Source organism: Ilyonectria robusta (assembly GCF_021365365.1).
Source record: "Ilyonectria robusta strain PMI_751 chromosome Unknown BGZ61scaffold_1, whole genome shotgun sequence".
Taxonomy (NCBI): domain Eukaryota; kingdom Fungi; phylum Ascomycota; class Sordariomycetes; order Hypocreales; family Nectriaceae; genus Ilyonectria; species Ilyonectria robusta.
Window position 1 is genome coordinate 978,072 of NW_025764435.1, and position 14,857 is coordinate 992,928.

Below are 14,857 nucleotides of genomic sequence, written 5' to 3' on the forward strand. Positions count from 1 at the left end.
GGCTACCGGCACCTTCGGCCGCTGCGTTGGCGCCTCACTTGGGCATCGCCCATCTTATCCCACACGCACACAAGCGCACACCGCACACACACACAGTCTCACAGCTCACCTGCTGTAATCCACACAACCATCCACCAAGACTCTCACACCCTCACGCTTGGAATTATTGCCTGAACCAATCCCTACACGCACACTATCCGAGGGAAACCCAAATCCCATTGTGTCTCTCAAAGTCGCTTCCCGCCTTTCATCCCCCATTCCTCATTACTCATTATCTCCTCCGTCAATTCGCATCGACACGCCAAACTCATATCCACCTCCGATGTAGTGCAACTCCATGGCATTATGTCCTTGCTAATTCGCCCATCTTAGCCGCTGATGACGTAGCATGCATGCCTTATTCATCCGGAAGCCAGGGCAATTGCAGTCGCGGTGTATACCTTGACGGCCAATGAGCCCACTCTCGATTCTCATCTTCATGTCCCCCACCAGCCGTGGCATCTACGACACTAGGCCGCCCCATCCCCTTTCGCACAGTCTTGGCCCAGCTTTGCCCCTATCGTGCCCACCACCCCTCCAGAGATTGGCGAGCTTGCGGCTGCCTATCAGGGGCCCGCGGAAGTGACTTGGCCTGCAGCAAACGGGGCCGGGCGTGCTTAGGCGTGGGAAGAACGGGGAATGGGAGGGGAAGTATGTCACAACGCCGCGGCTTGGCTTAGACGGGCGGTACAAAGACGATCAGTGATCTTGGTCGACGGCGGTCTAGACCTCGGCGAGCCTTTGGTCTATCGGACGCGAGTTGTCGAATGATTATGTTCCAGCCATTATATACTACCATAGTGCTAAATATGTGCATCGAACCGTTGCGGTGTAGGTGGTGCGGGCAACCTGGTCCATGTACACGTGAGGTGGATTGTCAAGGGGCTCTCAGTAGCTCCAGATCGTCTTTGACAGATCCGTCAACAGATTCCCCCCCACGCGCTCGAGCTCGCACCTCTCTTGTCCTCTTAACTTCTCCTTTTATCTTGTCCCATATACCGCCTTCATCTCTTATCAGCGACCATCCGTCTGTGTTGACTGTCCCCCCCAAACTCTACAGTTCCTGGAGCTTACAGATCCTGGTTCTGCGGCATCTCGAGCGTAAAGCTCACGTCACCAGTCGAAGCGCCCCCCACACACGTCGCCGAGAGGCTCCCCGTTGGGCACTGGTCGCGCGCCGCTTGCACACACCGCATCCACAGCTCCTTGGAGATGGTGATGGAAGCGCCCGCATCGTCCGCCGTCACCGCGAACAGGGCCGAGCCGGCCTCGCCTACAGTCGCTGCGGGCGCGCCATTGCAGCGGTCGATGGACCCGGCCATGCCGCCGCATATGCTGAGCTGGGCGACGGTTTCGTCGTGAAGAATGATTTCCCTGTGAAAGCCAGATGTGTAAGTAGCTTTGACATCCCTCCCGTTTAGAGACGGAGAGTGATATCATACTGGCTGGAGTCGAGGCACGTCGCCTTCACCAAGACGCTGTGGTCCACCTCCATCGTAGCACGCGCTCGGAGGACCTCGTGGTGCTTGGCCATGCTGGGGATCCTCGGCATGAGTGGTACTCTGTCTAGAAAGATCGTTCCCTGGGGAGCGGCGGTGGCAGCTGCGGCGCCGGCAACCACAAGGATGGCCTGGAGAAGGGCGTGGGTAGAAACCATTTTGGCGGTAGAACAGAGTAAGAGGATAGTCGAAACGTAGGTGAGGATCGTAGATGCTAGATAGGGGTTTGAAACAAGAGGCGTGTTTTCGACGAGTTGGGCCCGCCAGAGAAAAGGTCGTAATGGCGATGTAGAAGCAGCACAGGTAAGAAGCGGCGATCACAGATCGTGCCGGGAGAAAGTAAACCCAAAAGATTCGTCAAAGCACAGGAGACACTGCTGGCAGCGGAAGAAAGGTACGGTACAGAGAAACGAAAGGTGACGAAGGGAGAAAGCACGAAAAGCGAGGCGTAAATTGTTTTGTTGAGATGGTTGGCGCGGGCTCAGGGTGAAACAAGCCTTCAGCTGTTCTGAAACCATCTGTTAGTGAGGGTGGGGTTAGGGGGTTGACTCCTTACCCGTGCATAGTCCTATGTGGTGACAACGAAGCCAGGCCTGCATCAATTGGTTTCTTTTTCTACCTCGGACGCACATGGTGCTGTTGTTTTGTTTCTCAGGCCATATTCATGTGTGTTACACCTCTTGCTGCCATGTGCATGTCTCTAGTCATCATGTCGTATCCCAACAACTCTCCGGTGTAGCCTTCAACAATGCCCCCCTGGTTGAGGCCCAGGCCCTTTGCAAGACATTATATGAACAATCCGATTCGTCCACCATTTAGACCTCGCCAGCATCCCCTCGCCTCTGCCCGCAAAGCCCACACACTCCGCAGTCGCCCGCGTTGTGATAAAGTGTGTCCCTGCATGCGTCGCTTTGGCATTGCCATGACGTGGAGGTTGCCGTAGGATCCAACACATTGGCGCACATGGCGCAAGTGAGTGCTGGTCTGGGATTGGAGAACGAGCACATTGAACACGACGTGTTTTGTGCACTCTCACTATTCCTGACAGGCCTGTTTGCTGTTGTTGAGGTTTATTTCGAAGGGTCGTCTCGAGAACGCTCAGATACGCCCGGGCGAGCCTTGATCGCTGTTGTTGACCTTGCTGGTACATCGATCCCCGAAGGCTCATCGATCGGCTCCGCCTTGACCCTTTGGCTCGATTCCTCGTCCAGATCATCGTCGAGAGGTTCCTGCTTGACTCTCCCTTTCCCTTTGACGTCCCTCGCTACTGCCGGGGCCTGTGCCTCGGGCGACTCCCTCTTAACCCTCCTGAACATGTCTCGTAGTTCAACAAGCTCGTTCCTCGCCGAAGGGTCATCGGCATCTTCATCTTCGCATACCTTGACCATTCCTTGCCCTTTTCCATCCAACATCCTCTTGCCATTGGCATCCACAGCGTCTTTCGTAATGGGTCTCATCGCCTCGTCATCGTACTCGCTCTCGCTGCCCGACTCCGTCTCGATATCCTCCTCTTTGGGGGGTGGTGACTCCTCCTTCTGATTCCCAAAGCGTGCCAGCGCCGCCGCAGCCCGGAGTTCTCGCCCCCTTGCACTTCCAGCCACGCGAGGTTTGCCCTGTACCTTCTTCCCCCTTTCCAGCTTAACTTTAGTCTCCTCATCCGCTCCAAGGGCCATCCCGTTCTTCCCAAACTTGTTTAGGATCCTTCTCTCCTTTTTCTCCTGATATGTCAAGGTCGGTTTTGCCTTCCGCTTCCTTCGGGATCTGTATGTGCCTCCACAGAGGTGCTCTGGTAAGACTTCGTCCGCAAGTACTGTATTACTCTCCCACTGGCCACTCCCTAGATTTGCGCCCCGGCCCCAGACACCATCTCCCGTGTAGCCCTTTGACCAAAGTTCAGTCATCTGCGCTGCATACGAGTTTCTCACGGCCCAGAATGCCCGGGAGTGGTTCATCTGCTTGCAATGCGCCAACTCATGCATCATGACCATCTGAACGTACTCAAATGGAAGCCACCGGCCGGTGCTAGGTGATTTTAGGACAAGCTGTACAACCTCTCCAGCGTTGAAATTGCGCCCAACAAATTCACGGTTCGGTTCATACTCCTCCAGAGAGGTGACGAGGAGGGTGTGTTCTCGCATGATAGGTCCTAGGGCACGGCTATTGTCAGGGCGGTGCTGTCGAATATCCAATCAAATGAGTAACTTACGGCACTGTGCTGCTATCCTCTCCAAGAAATCTCGGGCAACCTTCTCATCGGGCCCAGCCAAGGGTTTGATAAAGACAATGTTTGGATTCGGCTGCGACTTCCTCTCGTTCAGCCGCTGATATCCAGCAACCATGGCAGGCATGATAGCAAGATTGCCAGAGAAAATCTTGCACAACGACCAAAACAGTAAAACCTCGGTTTTGCGATCAGTATCAGTGACGAGATTTGTGTAGACATTGATGAAGCAGGAAGACCAGGTAGCCAGGTGGAGCCCACGCCTGAGACGCGTAAAGTGGAACTGGCGGCACGCGAGATCATGTGACCGCCCGTAAGTGACGCTTCCTTTGTGTCTTGGGACAGGTTTTTGACCATCTCTTCATAAGCACCCGGGAAAAGTAAATAATGTTCATGTTGTAATATTTTAATGTCTAATTCTCCTCATATGTATTGCCGAGTTCTATCTCGCAAGACGCCATTGGTTGATGAATATGCTCTAAACCAGTATAAATGCACGCTGATGATGAAATCAACCCAATTAACGCCAGCAATGCCGATGACGCTCTAGTCTATGAATGCAGCTGTTTCGCGTCAGGGGAATCATAGTGCCCTGGACTCCGGTCTCCCTTCAACATTGGCAATTGCGCTCTGCAGAGCGTTTGTCAAATCCACATGGAACAGGGGCATATCCAATCCGTGGACCACAGCTCCCTGTCTCCTGAGCTTCTCAGCCTCCCCGGGTGGCATTCCATCACACGGAGAGTACTCGCCAAGCTCTTCATCTTTCTTCCGTTGTTCTACCCTCAGGTGGTGATCCCGCTCGTTGGCTACATCCTCGGCGATCGCCGCTGCTGAGTCTTTGCCACCAATCTCTGCCACACTAAAGATGGATTTCCATCTGCGCTGTGCCCCGCCGTCTCGTGAGCCAGCTGGAACACCAAATCCTCCGGATATAAGGGCTCGCTTAGTCCATCTGTTGTTGATGCACGCAATATGCCAGTCCACCATGTTGGGAGCTGCGTACAAGTCGAGTTGGTTCCGGATATCGATGAGTCTCTGGATCGACGTAATGTCGACGTTATTCACAGAGCTAAAGTCTAGAATTACTGCCTTCAGCGGTGGCAGGTTGTGGTTCGGATCCGACGCCGCGGGCCTCTTGGACGACTGCCGGGGCCCGGGGTTATTCCAAGGTCGGTCTCCTGGACGCTCGAAGTCCTCGGGGCTGGTACGTCGCGTGTGTGCTTGAACGAAGTTGGTCAAATAGTCCAATGCAAAGTTGGCGTTGGGATAGTTGAAGCCTTCGGAGAAGCGGTAGATGAAAATGCCTGGATAGGGATTATCAACTTCGACCTCGGGATTGGAACCATCTCCGTGATCAAGGGGAAGGAAAACATTTCGCGCCGAGCTGTCCACGTGGTCAAAAGTTCCATACATTCCCACCACCTGACGATGATCATCTCCGATAATGTGGTCTCCAAGAACAGAGTGAACCTTGACTTTGCCAAGGAATCGCCCCCTGGCCTTGAGGATTCGATAAATGAGAACGGCTGCTGAGAGACAGACAGTTGCATACAGACCGTCCTCAATCTGAGTAAATATGCTGACAAACACACCAATGAAGAAGATGAAGACCTCAACGGGCGAGACTCGCCAAAACTGATAGACAGTGTTTGGAGGTGTGATGAGATCACCCACGGCGTGAATGATGACGGCAGCTAGGGTGGCGCTCGGGATGTAGAAGAAGACAGCGGTCAAGAGGTATGTGGCAATAAGTACAACAGCACCTGTGATGATTCCCGAAGCAGGCGTTCGGACTCCGGCTTTGGACTGGATAGCTGTACGGCTGAAAGATCCGGTGGAGGGATATGCGCCGAAGAAAGGTCCGATAATGTTTGTCATGCCAATGGCCACCATTTCTTGTGATGGGTCGATAGTATAATTGTTCACCCTTCCGAAGGACTTCGAGATGGCAATGTGCTCGACCAACAAAACGATGACGGTGGCCGGCAGGTATCTTCCAAATTGAGAGACAATATCACTCGATATGTCGGGAACGCCGATGTTCCGAAAACCTTTATGTAACTGTTAGTTTGGCATTTCAAGTGGATTTCAGCAAAACATACCCTTCGGGACAGATCCCAGGATCTTGAACATCGGATCGCTTCGCCTGGAATGGTTGACGGCCCAACTGATCAACGTGTATAGGAGAATGACGAAGACTGTCCTCATCGTATTGGCGAAGAATAAAATGCGCCTAAATCGTGGGTAGCGCTCAGCGGCAGTCGCGAACCCGAAACGGATGAGGTAGAGAAAGACGAGCGCCGACAGCCCCATGGCAGCGTCAAGATTTGTGTCCCCGAGATGTTTCAACGTGTTGATGAAGACCTTGTAGGGCGAGTCTCGGCTTGAGAATCCCGTGAGGCCCAAAAGGGATGGAAGCTGGCCGACGCAAATTGTGATAGCGGAGCCTGTCATGAAGGCTGAAAGCGAGGTGATTGAGATGAGATCAACGATCCAACCACATCGAAGCAAGCCGATTGCGAGCACAATGCACCCGGAAATGATGGATAGAGCGGAAGCGATGACATGGGCAGGAACATCTTCGTTCGTGGCAGTCAGGTCCGAGACAACATTGCCGACGACTGTGGACAACACAGCCACTGGCCCGATAGAGATGTCCTTGGAGGTACCAAACACCCAGTAGATCAGAACACCGATGAAGGACGAATAGAGACCAAACTGAGGGTCAAGGTTGGCGAGGATGGCATAGGCCATGCCCTGAGGAACAACGATTGCGCCAATTGTAATCCCAGCCACCAGATCGCCGGCAAGCCATTGCAAATTGTAATGGCGGATCCATGTCAGGAAAGGGAATAAAGACCTACCGTACGCGGCCACCTCTTGACGGGATGGAACCTGCTCATGAAGCCATTCGGAAGAGGTGGGGACGCTCTCGAAGAACGAGTGACTAGTCTGCCTCGACATGATGGACTCTCCCCTAGTTACGTCATCTTGGGACGACGAGTTCTGGTCCTCGAGCTTGATGCCAAGGACTTTAGCCAGACCATGGCCAGCGGCGGCGGCGTAGCCTGGCATTGCGAAAGAGCGACTGTCGAAAGATGGGACGCTGCGCTATAACAAGCACTCCAGGCCTGCGGTGCAAGGTGCAGCCTACTAGAAGGATCGGGTGGCGGAATGGGACGCAGCCGATTCGTTGCGCAACCGCAGCGTTGCAAGGAAGATCAACGGCCAAGAGTCCAAGACTTTGGTACTCAGAAGACCATGGTGCGGCAGGAGGTCTATATGATGGATATGGTTGTCTGAGGTCCACGGGGAGTTGGGAGTCTAATAGGCGCAGAGGAGATGGTCAGCCTTCAGAGCACCACTCTGTTCATCCCACGCGGCGGGATCACCAGGTCTGGGGCTGAGGTTGCTGATTCGAGCGCTCCGTGTCTCGGAAGGTCGGCCAGAGTGCGGTAGGGCGCACTAGAAGGTGCAAAAGACGGCAGTCTAGCGAATGGGAAGCCGTCTGGGAAGTGTTGTGTGTCTTGTGGCCTGGGTCTCAGCTCAAGGTGGATGGCGAATATCGTGGGGGGAAAGGCGACATCCGAGCACTGGCAGGCAGTCTGGGACAAATGATATACGACCAACAGAAAATAGATAGTGACAGTCAGGAGAATAAGAGGGAAAGAAGAAAGAGACAGTTGACCGGGCCATTATTCCTAGGTGATTGATTACCTCATTATGTGGAGAGGAGCGAGAGGAGCGAGAGGAGCGAGTACGCGTAAGATGATGGCACGGCGGGAATTGGAAATCCCTGATGACGACTGCTGGAGTATTTTGGCCTCCGGGTGTCGGGGTGGACACAGGGACGCAGATGGGAGGGTCAGATCGGGCCATCGGGTGCGCAGAGGACGAAAGAAGACAGCAGCAGGTCCTAGTTGGAGCCAAAAGCCCACATTCTCCCACGCCCATGACGAAGAGTCGCGACGGACGTCCCGTGTTGTGGGTTGTGAAGATGTTGAGTGGTGGTGTTTGGACTGACATGACCGATGGTGCAATCGCCGCCTTGCCTCTTGCGGAATGGCGCGGCCGTGTTCCCGGTTCGCAGCACAGTGTGTGCCTCTGTCACGGCGTGTAAATGGCGATCCAGAGAGGCAATTAGCATCCCAGAAACAGCAGTCAGCGTAGCAGATGCGCGCATGCGGGACGAGTCCTGCGTAAAAGACGACGCACACCCCACGGGCCGGTTCGCCTTGCAACAAGTCTATTGGTAAGCTTCCAGAACCGCGCGAAAGGGGGCGGCAATCTCGGGGAGTTCAGTCGTTGCCCCCATGTCGTTGCCATTCCCGGACCCGTCGTCGACGGCCGACTTGCTCCCATTCGAAACAGGGACCCCCGTTTTAATTTATATATGCCAGAGATCGCGGGTAGAGAGGGGAGGGAGTACGGAAATATTCAGAAGAGTAGTGTTGCTTAGATATCCCCCGGACCATCGGCATTCGTCAGCTCGCCCTCTTTGTCGCCGGCTGTTCAGCCATGCATGTCGTGGCTATCAAGGGCATGATGTGACCCTGGGGATATTTTTCTATCCTCTTTTATTTTTCCCACCATCTCTTTCCCCTTTAACCCTTTCACTCTCCATATTGTTATTACTATTCTTGTATAACAGCTTGCATGTTCGTTGCCAGAAAGTTCGCCGCTTAATTCTTAGGTCACGCAACTAAATGCCACCCCAGCCTCCCTCCCAACTCAGCTCCCAACCTCTAAAATGCGCTGTGAGCTCCAAGGCCATGGCGAGTCCGTCCCAGCATAATATCCCATGCTCGGAGAATTTCCAAGACTTGCCATCAAATATCATAATGCGTACCAGCTTGTCTCATTCTTCAATTTGTCTTGTCTCAAAGCCTTGAGCGTTGCACCGACGCGAAACCAGCACGGATGCGGCGTGCGAGAGACGGCCTTTGTCCCACCAGTAGCCAGCCGCATCATCAGCCCTGTTCCAGCCTCCCCGCTAACAAGTTTGGCGCAGAGCCACATCCGGCTTCAGCGCAACATCAGCGGCAAGTGGCATATCCGTGCTGTCGACGCTCGCTGGCAATTGCTCCAGTCCTTGTCTTCTATATCCCCCTTCTCTCCTCTTCATCATTGTGCTTCTTGTTGATACTTTGCCTCTAATTGAAACCTCCCGCTGCCCACCAAACCATGTCCGAGCCTTCGTCGTCCTCCGCAGCTTCGTCGTCCTCCAGGCCGGTGATCCCCTCACTCGCCGCCTCGCTCATCACCGAACTCCAGGCCCCTCCGTCGCCGCGCACCCATCGCGCCCTCCGTCGCCTCCAGTCGGCCCATACTCTCGGCGCCCGCGCCAACAACCCGCCCTCGCTCATCTCGCAGCAGCGCCAGCGCGAGCAGCAACACAATGTCTCGCCTACTCGTGCTTCGCCAAGCCCAGGCACTCTCGCCCCCGCTGCCCCAGTCCACCGCTCGCCCACGCGCGGCCGCGCAAATAGTGATGCGACGCCGCCGCTTGTCCACCAGATGAACGTTGTCACCGCCAGCAAGCGCGCGGGTGCGAAGAAGCCCGTCTTCTCACACGGCCACCTGTCTCTGCAGCAGATCATCCGCGAGGGGCCGACAGACGGCGACTTCCTGGGAGCCTTGGAGAGTGCGCGCTGGAAGGTCATTGATGGAGGTGTCAAGAGCGCCGAGGATGGAATGGTGAGATTTCCTCTGGAACAAACATGGCCCCGAAGCCGGCACTAACATGCGATCCGTGACAGTCAACGCTGAGGATCTACGTCTGGATGGTCCTCCTCGACGCCCCCATCCTCTCGACCGATGACTACCTTGCCCTCATCCACCGCGGCGCCTCGCCGGCCTACTCCAAGATCCGCAACGACACCTTCCGCACCCTCACTACCGACCCGCTCTTCCGCCGCCGGGTCAGCGAGGCCAGCCTCATCCGCCTGCTCAACGCCATCGCCTGGCGGCTCCACGACTCCCGCGAGGAGCAGCGCCAGAGCCGCCCTGGCAGCAGCCGCGCCTCCATCTCTAGCCAGTCGCACACCAGCACGTCGTCTCCCACCGCCCGGAGCCGCGCCCGCGCCCTGACCCTGACGACCGAGGGCTCCGAGTCCGGTGCCGGCGCCGCGGCCCCGGAGCCGGGCACATATGTCCAGGGCATGAACGTCCTAGCCGCCCCGTTCCTCTACGCCGCCCGCAGCGAGGCCGAGGCTTTCGTCGCCTTCCACTCCCTGCTCACCCGCGAGTGCCCCGGTTATATCCGAGGTGCCATGGACGGCGTGCACCGGGGCCTCGCCCTCGTCGACAAGGTCCTTGCCATCGTAGATCCTAAGCTAAGCATGTATCTCACGGCCAAGGGACTCTCTGCCGAGATTTATGCATTTCCCTCCGTGTTGACTCTCTGTGCTTGCACGCCTCCGTTGCCTGAAGTTTTGCGTCTCTGGGACTTCTTGTTCGCCTACGGGCCTCACCTCAATATTGTTTGCATCGTTGCTCAGCTTACCATTATGCGATCTCAAATCCTCCAGTCTCCAAGGTAAGCTCCCTCTTGCTCCTATTTCATCGAGATCAGTTCTAACTCTAAACATAGCCCCAACAAAGTCCTGCGCTCATTCCCCCAGCTGAATGCGGATCTCGTCAAGTCTGTCACCATCGGAATCATCAAGAAGATCCCCGATGATGTCTACTCTGAGATCGTTTCCCACGCCCTCTAAAACCTGGATCCGCAATCAATATGATAGTGAGATGTCGGTAACAGGCCACAACGCCCGGTCAGGCAAAGCATCATAGGCAGGGGTCCTAATCAGCAGCCCCTTCAAGCTGAACCCTCGCTGGGCCTGCCACACGAATCGGAGATTTTCCCCTTCTCGAAAAGGGAGGGGTCATCGAATGTGCATGATGTGCCTTACCGTGGCAGAGTTCAACGGCCCGATCCGGATGTCAGGGCTGCTCCGGAACGTCCGGATGACATGCATCGCGACGATGCAAGATCAGGCAGGCCATAGAACACCCACATACATCCCTGGCGGCTTCTGGGGACGCAAGCGTATTGGAACACCTTTCACATACACAGCGTCCGAGTCGTCTTTTGTATGATGCATGATTGATGAGTGGTGGGGAAATTTGGGATGTTTTGTTGTTATGTCTTTACACGCCAAGCTTGAACCACGGGAGGCCATATACATATAGGGTCTTGATTTAGCTCCTCATTGGACGAATTAATGAATGAACGAATGCTTTATTATGGTACTTGATTATTTACGCTCTTGATGCAGTTCTAAACTGGGCTCCAAGTGTCTAAAAATGCGTGCTAATACTATGCGATGGACCAACTGTTTGAGCCCAAAGCCAACAAAACGCCTATATATGCAAATGCAGAGTGCTTTTGCGAAAACCAACACCGGCTATTGACTGCCACCTGCAACCAACTGCTAGTCGCCGCTTGAGAGAAACAGCGCGGTTTTCATTCATCATCCATCGTCCATCATCTATGCATAAACGATACACTCGAGTCCACTCTATCGTCATGAGTCTCAACACATTCCTTCTTGCACTCATTACTGGGGTGATTGTCGCCGGTATTGACATGGGTCAACCGTTCGTGAAGTCGCAGCTTTTATCCCGCGGTATTGCGATTGAACGCAAGACACGCAACTCCGTCCTTGGCAAAGTGAGACACTTTCCAAGCTGTTCGCCATCATCGATTCTAATCATGTCCACAGATGTGCTGCACAGAGGTCTTCGAACACTGCGAGGCCGGACATTATTGCGCACCTGTCGCTGGAGACCGCTGTCTCGAGGTACCTTGGCTTCTTCCCCGTTTGAAGAACAAGCTGACGATATGGCGAAGGGCGGGACTATCGATGACTGCGGGAAAGCAGAAGGCGTTGGTATCCAGGTTGTTGTTAATGATGTGGATGTGACGACAGTCAGTGTAACGAGGACAATGACAACAGTCATCACCCTCTTCTCAACTCTCGGGACAACCACAATTGCAGACCCTAAACTGCTTATCCGCCAATCGACGACAGAGGAAGTATCGACAGGTTATGATGTCCATATTGAGGTACCGACCATCACAGAAACCATGGCACTGCGTATCGGCTCGTCCGAAACCGTCCGGCGGGGGCCATCACCGGCCTCGTTGCAGGCTACAATGATGGTCATTCTGTTTGCTTGGTGACACTGTAGTCGGGTTATACCCATTTGGAACTTGTCCTGGATCCGTTCGGAAAGGCGGGAGGAAGTTGGTCCGTGTCCACGAGTAGTTTGATGGTAAACCAAGAAAAGGGTACTCAAGGGATGGCACATTAGAACGCAGGTAGCTAACACGACCTGACGACCCGGCGCCCTGTGGACCGATGTTTAAGAAGTGTTCCATCAGAAACAATCTCCTTAGTAGCTAGGGCAGCCTGCCTCAGCGCGGCGGAAGGCGTTAGCGAAGAATGTCTCCATTGCTGTGTAGTGAAATAGGATACCGCCAAGCACTGCAGCATGCCAAAGGTTGTGGCTGCCTCCCACATAGTCGAACATGCCAGGGCACCACCGTTCGGGTATCTTGCTGGCGTAGACAACAGCTCCGCCAAAGTAGACCAGCACGGACTTGGTGATGGGCGAGTAGAAGTCGTAGACAAAGTCCAACCCATGCGTACACCCAAGCTGGACAATAGGCATGAAGCCAGTCAGAGCCAGGCCAACATAAAATGCAACGCGCGCCCAGGCCATATCAGCACCATTGAATCGAGGGTGCCAGGGAAGGATAACACCTCCGATTCCGAGCAAGGCTGTCAGGGTCATATAAGTCCACCGGCTGATAGGGTCACAGTAAAACGCAGTGTACTCGGTGGTCATGATGGACGCAGCGATGAGCAAAGAGATGCCGGTGTAGTCCACACAAGCAAAGAGGGAGATGGCGTTCATATCAGCAACGGCATTCATCGTGTGCCAGATGGTCGAGCACACAAGGGTCAGGCAAGCCATCATAAGGAAGACGGCAGCCACAAAGACGTCTGTCTTGGTGCTGAGGGAGAAGCTGGTGCTGCTCGGGTAGAACCAGAAAGCAATAGCGAGAACCACGATGAGGCCGAGAGCATGTGACCAAATGTTGACCGATTCATTGGAGAAGTTGAAGGCGGACCAAACGCACTCAAGGTATGATTCGGTAAAGCGATACCCCTTAATGATATGTGGGTTGTTTCGCCACGGACTGGGCAGGTCATCGTAGCGGATGAGACGAGCCTCCTTCGCCTGCATGATGGCTTGTTGGATGTGCTCCTCGAGAGACATGGCAGCCCGCATGGCCCGCTCAATACTCTCGTTGGCGACACGTCGTCCCTCGCCCATGAAGGCCTCGGCGGCGGTGGCGGCGTTGGCGATACCTTGCTCGCGCAACTTGTAAGCGCGGTTCTCAAACTCGGTCAGCATCTCCTCCAGTAGTTCGACGCCGACTCGAGCCTTTTCGTTGAGCGACTCTGCGGCCTCAAGGCCATCATGATATCTCATCTCCAGAGTCTCAACCATGACATGTAACCGTCGTCGGCCGGCGCCAAGGACCTCCTCGGAGGCGTGAGAACATCGAGAACGGACGGCTTGGAGGGTCGACCACGCGCGGGAAATGCTCATATCTTTACTTAGGTCGGTATAGCTCTCGATGACGTCGAGGCGGCGCTCAAGTTCGGAAAGGAAAAGATCGACCTTGAGCAGGAGGCTCTCTTCACCGTCCATGATGGAGCCAACGATGGAACTGCGACGGGGGATGAAGAAGGAATGTCGACGCTTGCGGGGTTGGTCGGCACGGAGGTCGGAGCCAGAGACGGTAGCAACGTTGTCGTCGTCCTTGGCCCGGCAGGCATAGGCCGAGGCGATGGCGGTGGTTACGTCGGACATGGCGGCGGATTCGAGGTGCGACGCTTGCTGGTGGTCTTTATTATGTCTGCGCCGACAACTAACGGGGCGACTCTATTGCCAAGGTCGCCAGCAAGCCAGGATATGCGCAGCCTATGTGAGGCTTCACACACGACGTCGACGAGGCCACGAGTTGTGAGTGGAATGCGCAATTGGCCAGCTGTTGGCGGTCGGATCGGTCTACAGATGTTCGGGAGAAGTTGGGGATGCGGAAGCAGAGTCGTGGGCGAGCCGTGGTGGTGATTGGCCGCGAGGAGGAGGAGGATTGCCGGATTTGGGAGGTGACACCTGGGCCAACGTTTGTCACGGGTTTCGCTTTTGGGTCTGAGACAAGAATCCTATGATTGCAACAATGTAGTATAAGTCTCAACGAAAATAGCGCGGCGGAAAGAGTCCCAGTAACGGGTGCAACGGTGCCTGATGAGTGATTTGGCCCTCGCAGAGAGGAGAAGGTTGTAAGGGTGAGAGTGGAAGTCAATAGCGGACGGAGGCGAGCTGAAATTGGGTCCCTGGATGGCCTCTGGGGCACCGGGCTTGGCGATGCCGGACTCTCTTGGGGCGAATCCACTGAAGAATAGTGATTGGAGGAAGAGTAACGAAGGCCCAGCGGGACTATGCAAATAGGAAAATACACCGCAGCATCCCAACATACGCAGCTGCATCCGGCGGAAATGCCCTGCGGCTTGCGCTGCAGAGTTCCAGCGCCGCGACAACTAGCAGACGCCCGAGCGGAGGAAACTCCCAATCGTGGTCTGTCGCCCAGCAGTAGTCAGCGGGTATGCTGTAGCCAAGACGCACAGGACTTGGCTGCCCTGGTCCAAAAAGCAGATGACAGTGGACGAAAGCTCGCCACGGCCCGTCAGCGCATGTAGCGCCCGCCAATCGTTGCGCAAGCGCTGCAATGCGTTGCTTGGTCCCCTAGTCTCGGTCTCGGGTCCCTAGACGGCGGGGGGGACGTTGGGGGATGGGCCCCTGTAACTAGCGCTTGGCCTTGGGGGTCCTCAGGGTCCACTGTGGTTGGTCCCTGTGCCTGAGCCTAGACGATCCGCCCATGATGCCTCTCGATCCCTCGGTCCAGCGACGGGACGCGGACGTCACCAATGTCGACGGGGAAATTTGGTTTCCATGCAACATCGGGTATTACACCGCGGAAGTTCCATGTCCCCTCGACTGCGTCTACCAAGAAACT

General features: G+C 55.2%; 6 protein-coding genes across 6 annotated transcripts; 2 read left to right on the forward strand and 4 right to left on the reverse strand.

Annotated features, from left to right (window-relative positions):
- Positions 1 to 1,109: 1,109 nt before the first annotated feature.
- Positions 1,110 to 1,696, reverse strand: BGZ61DRAFT_525198 (uncharacterized protein; the record flags this gene model as incomplete). The annotated part of the gene is made up of 2 exons (XM_046252719.1): positions 1,110 to 1,413; positions 1,482 to 1,696. 2 exons carry the CDS (start codon positions 1,694 to 1,696, stop codon positions 1,110 to 1,112), a joined length of 519 nt encoding a protein of 172 aa, XP_046111781.1.
- Positions 1,697 to 2,353: 657 nt separating this feature from the next.
- On the reverse strand, positions 2,354 to 3,877 carry BGZ61DRAFT_339012 (WLM domain-containing protein; the record flags this gene model as incomplete). The annotated part of the gene is made up of 3 exons (XM_046239187.1): positions 2,354 to 2,595; positions 2,635 to 3,684; positions 3,745 to 3,877. 3 exons carry the CDS (start codon positions 3,875 to 3,877, stop codon positions 2,354 to 2,356), a joined length of 1,425 nt encoding a protein of 474 aa, XP_046111782.1.
- Positions 3,878 to 4,341: 464 nt separating this feature from the next.
- Positions 4,342 to 6,837, reverse strand: BGZ61DRAFT_336834 (sulfate transporter family-domain-containing protein; the record flags this gene model as incomplete). Its single annotated transcript, XM_046238998.1, has 2 exons — positions 4,342 to 5,813; positions 5,865 to 6,837. 2 exons carry the CDS (start codon positions 6,835 to 6,837, stop codon positions 4,342 to 4,344), a joined length of 2,445 nt encoding a protein of 814 aa, XP_046111783.1.
- Positions 6,838 to 8,634: 1,797 nt separating this feature from the next.
- Positions 8,635 to 10,566, forward strand: BGZ61DRAFT_6635 (rab-GTPase-TBC domain-containing protein). Its single transcript, XM_046256964.1, has 3 exons — positions 8,635 to 9,459; positions 9,522 to 10,300; positions 10,355 to 10,566. Exons 1-3 carry the CDS (start codon positions 8,947 to 8,949, stop codon positions 10,476 to 10,478), a joined length of 1,416 nt encoding a protein of 471 aa, XP_046111784.1. The 5' UTR covers positions 8,635 to 8,946; the 3' UTR covers positions 10,479 to 10,566.
- Positions 10,567 to 11,057: 491 nt separating this feature from the next.
- BGZ61DRAFT_6631 (uncharacterized protein) lies at positions 11,058 to 12,053 on the forward strand. Its single transcript, XM_046256963.1, has one exon. The coding sequence runs from the start codon at positions 11,255 to 11,257 to the stop codon at positions 11,945 to 11,947; it is 693 nt and encodes a 230-aa protein (XP_046111785.1). The 5' UTR covers positions 11,058 to 11,254; the 3' UTR covers positions 11,948 to 12,053.
- A 106-nt stretch (positions 12,054 to 12,159) lies between these two features.
- Positions 12,160 to 13,650, reverse strand: BGZ61DRAFT_337520 (hemolysin-III related-domain-containing protein; the record flags this gene model as incomplete). Its single annotated transcript, XM_046239052.1, has 1 exon — positions 12,160 to 13,650. The coding sequence occupies one exon, from the start codon at positions 13,648 to 13,650 to the stop codon at positions 12,160 to 12,162; it is 1,491 nt and encodes a 496-aa protein (XP_046111786.1).
- Between the last annotated feature and the right edge of the window lie 1,207 nt (positions 13,651 to 14,857).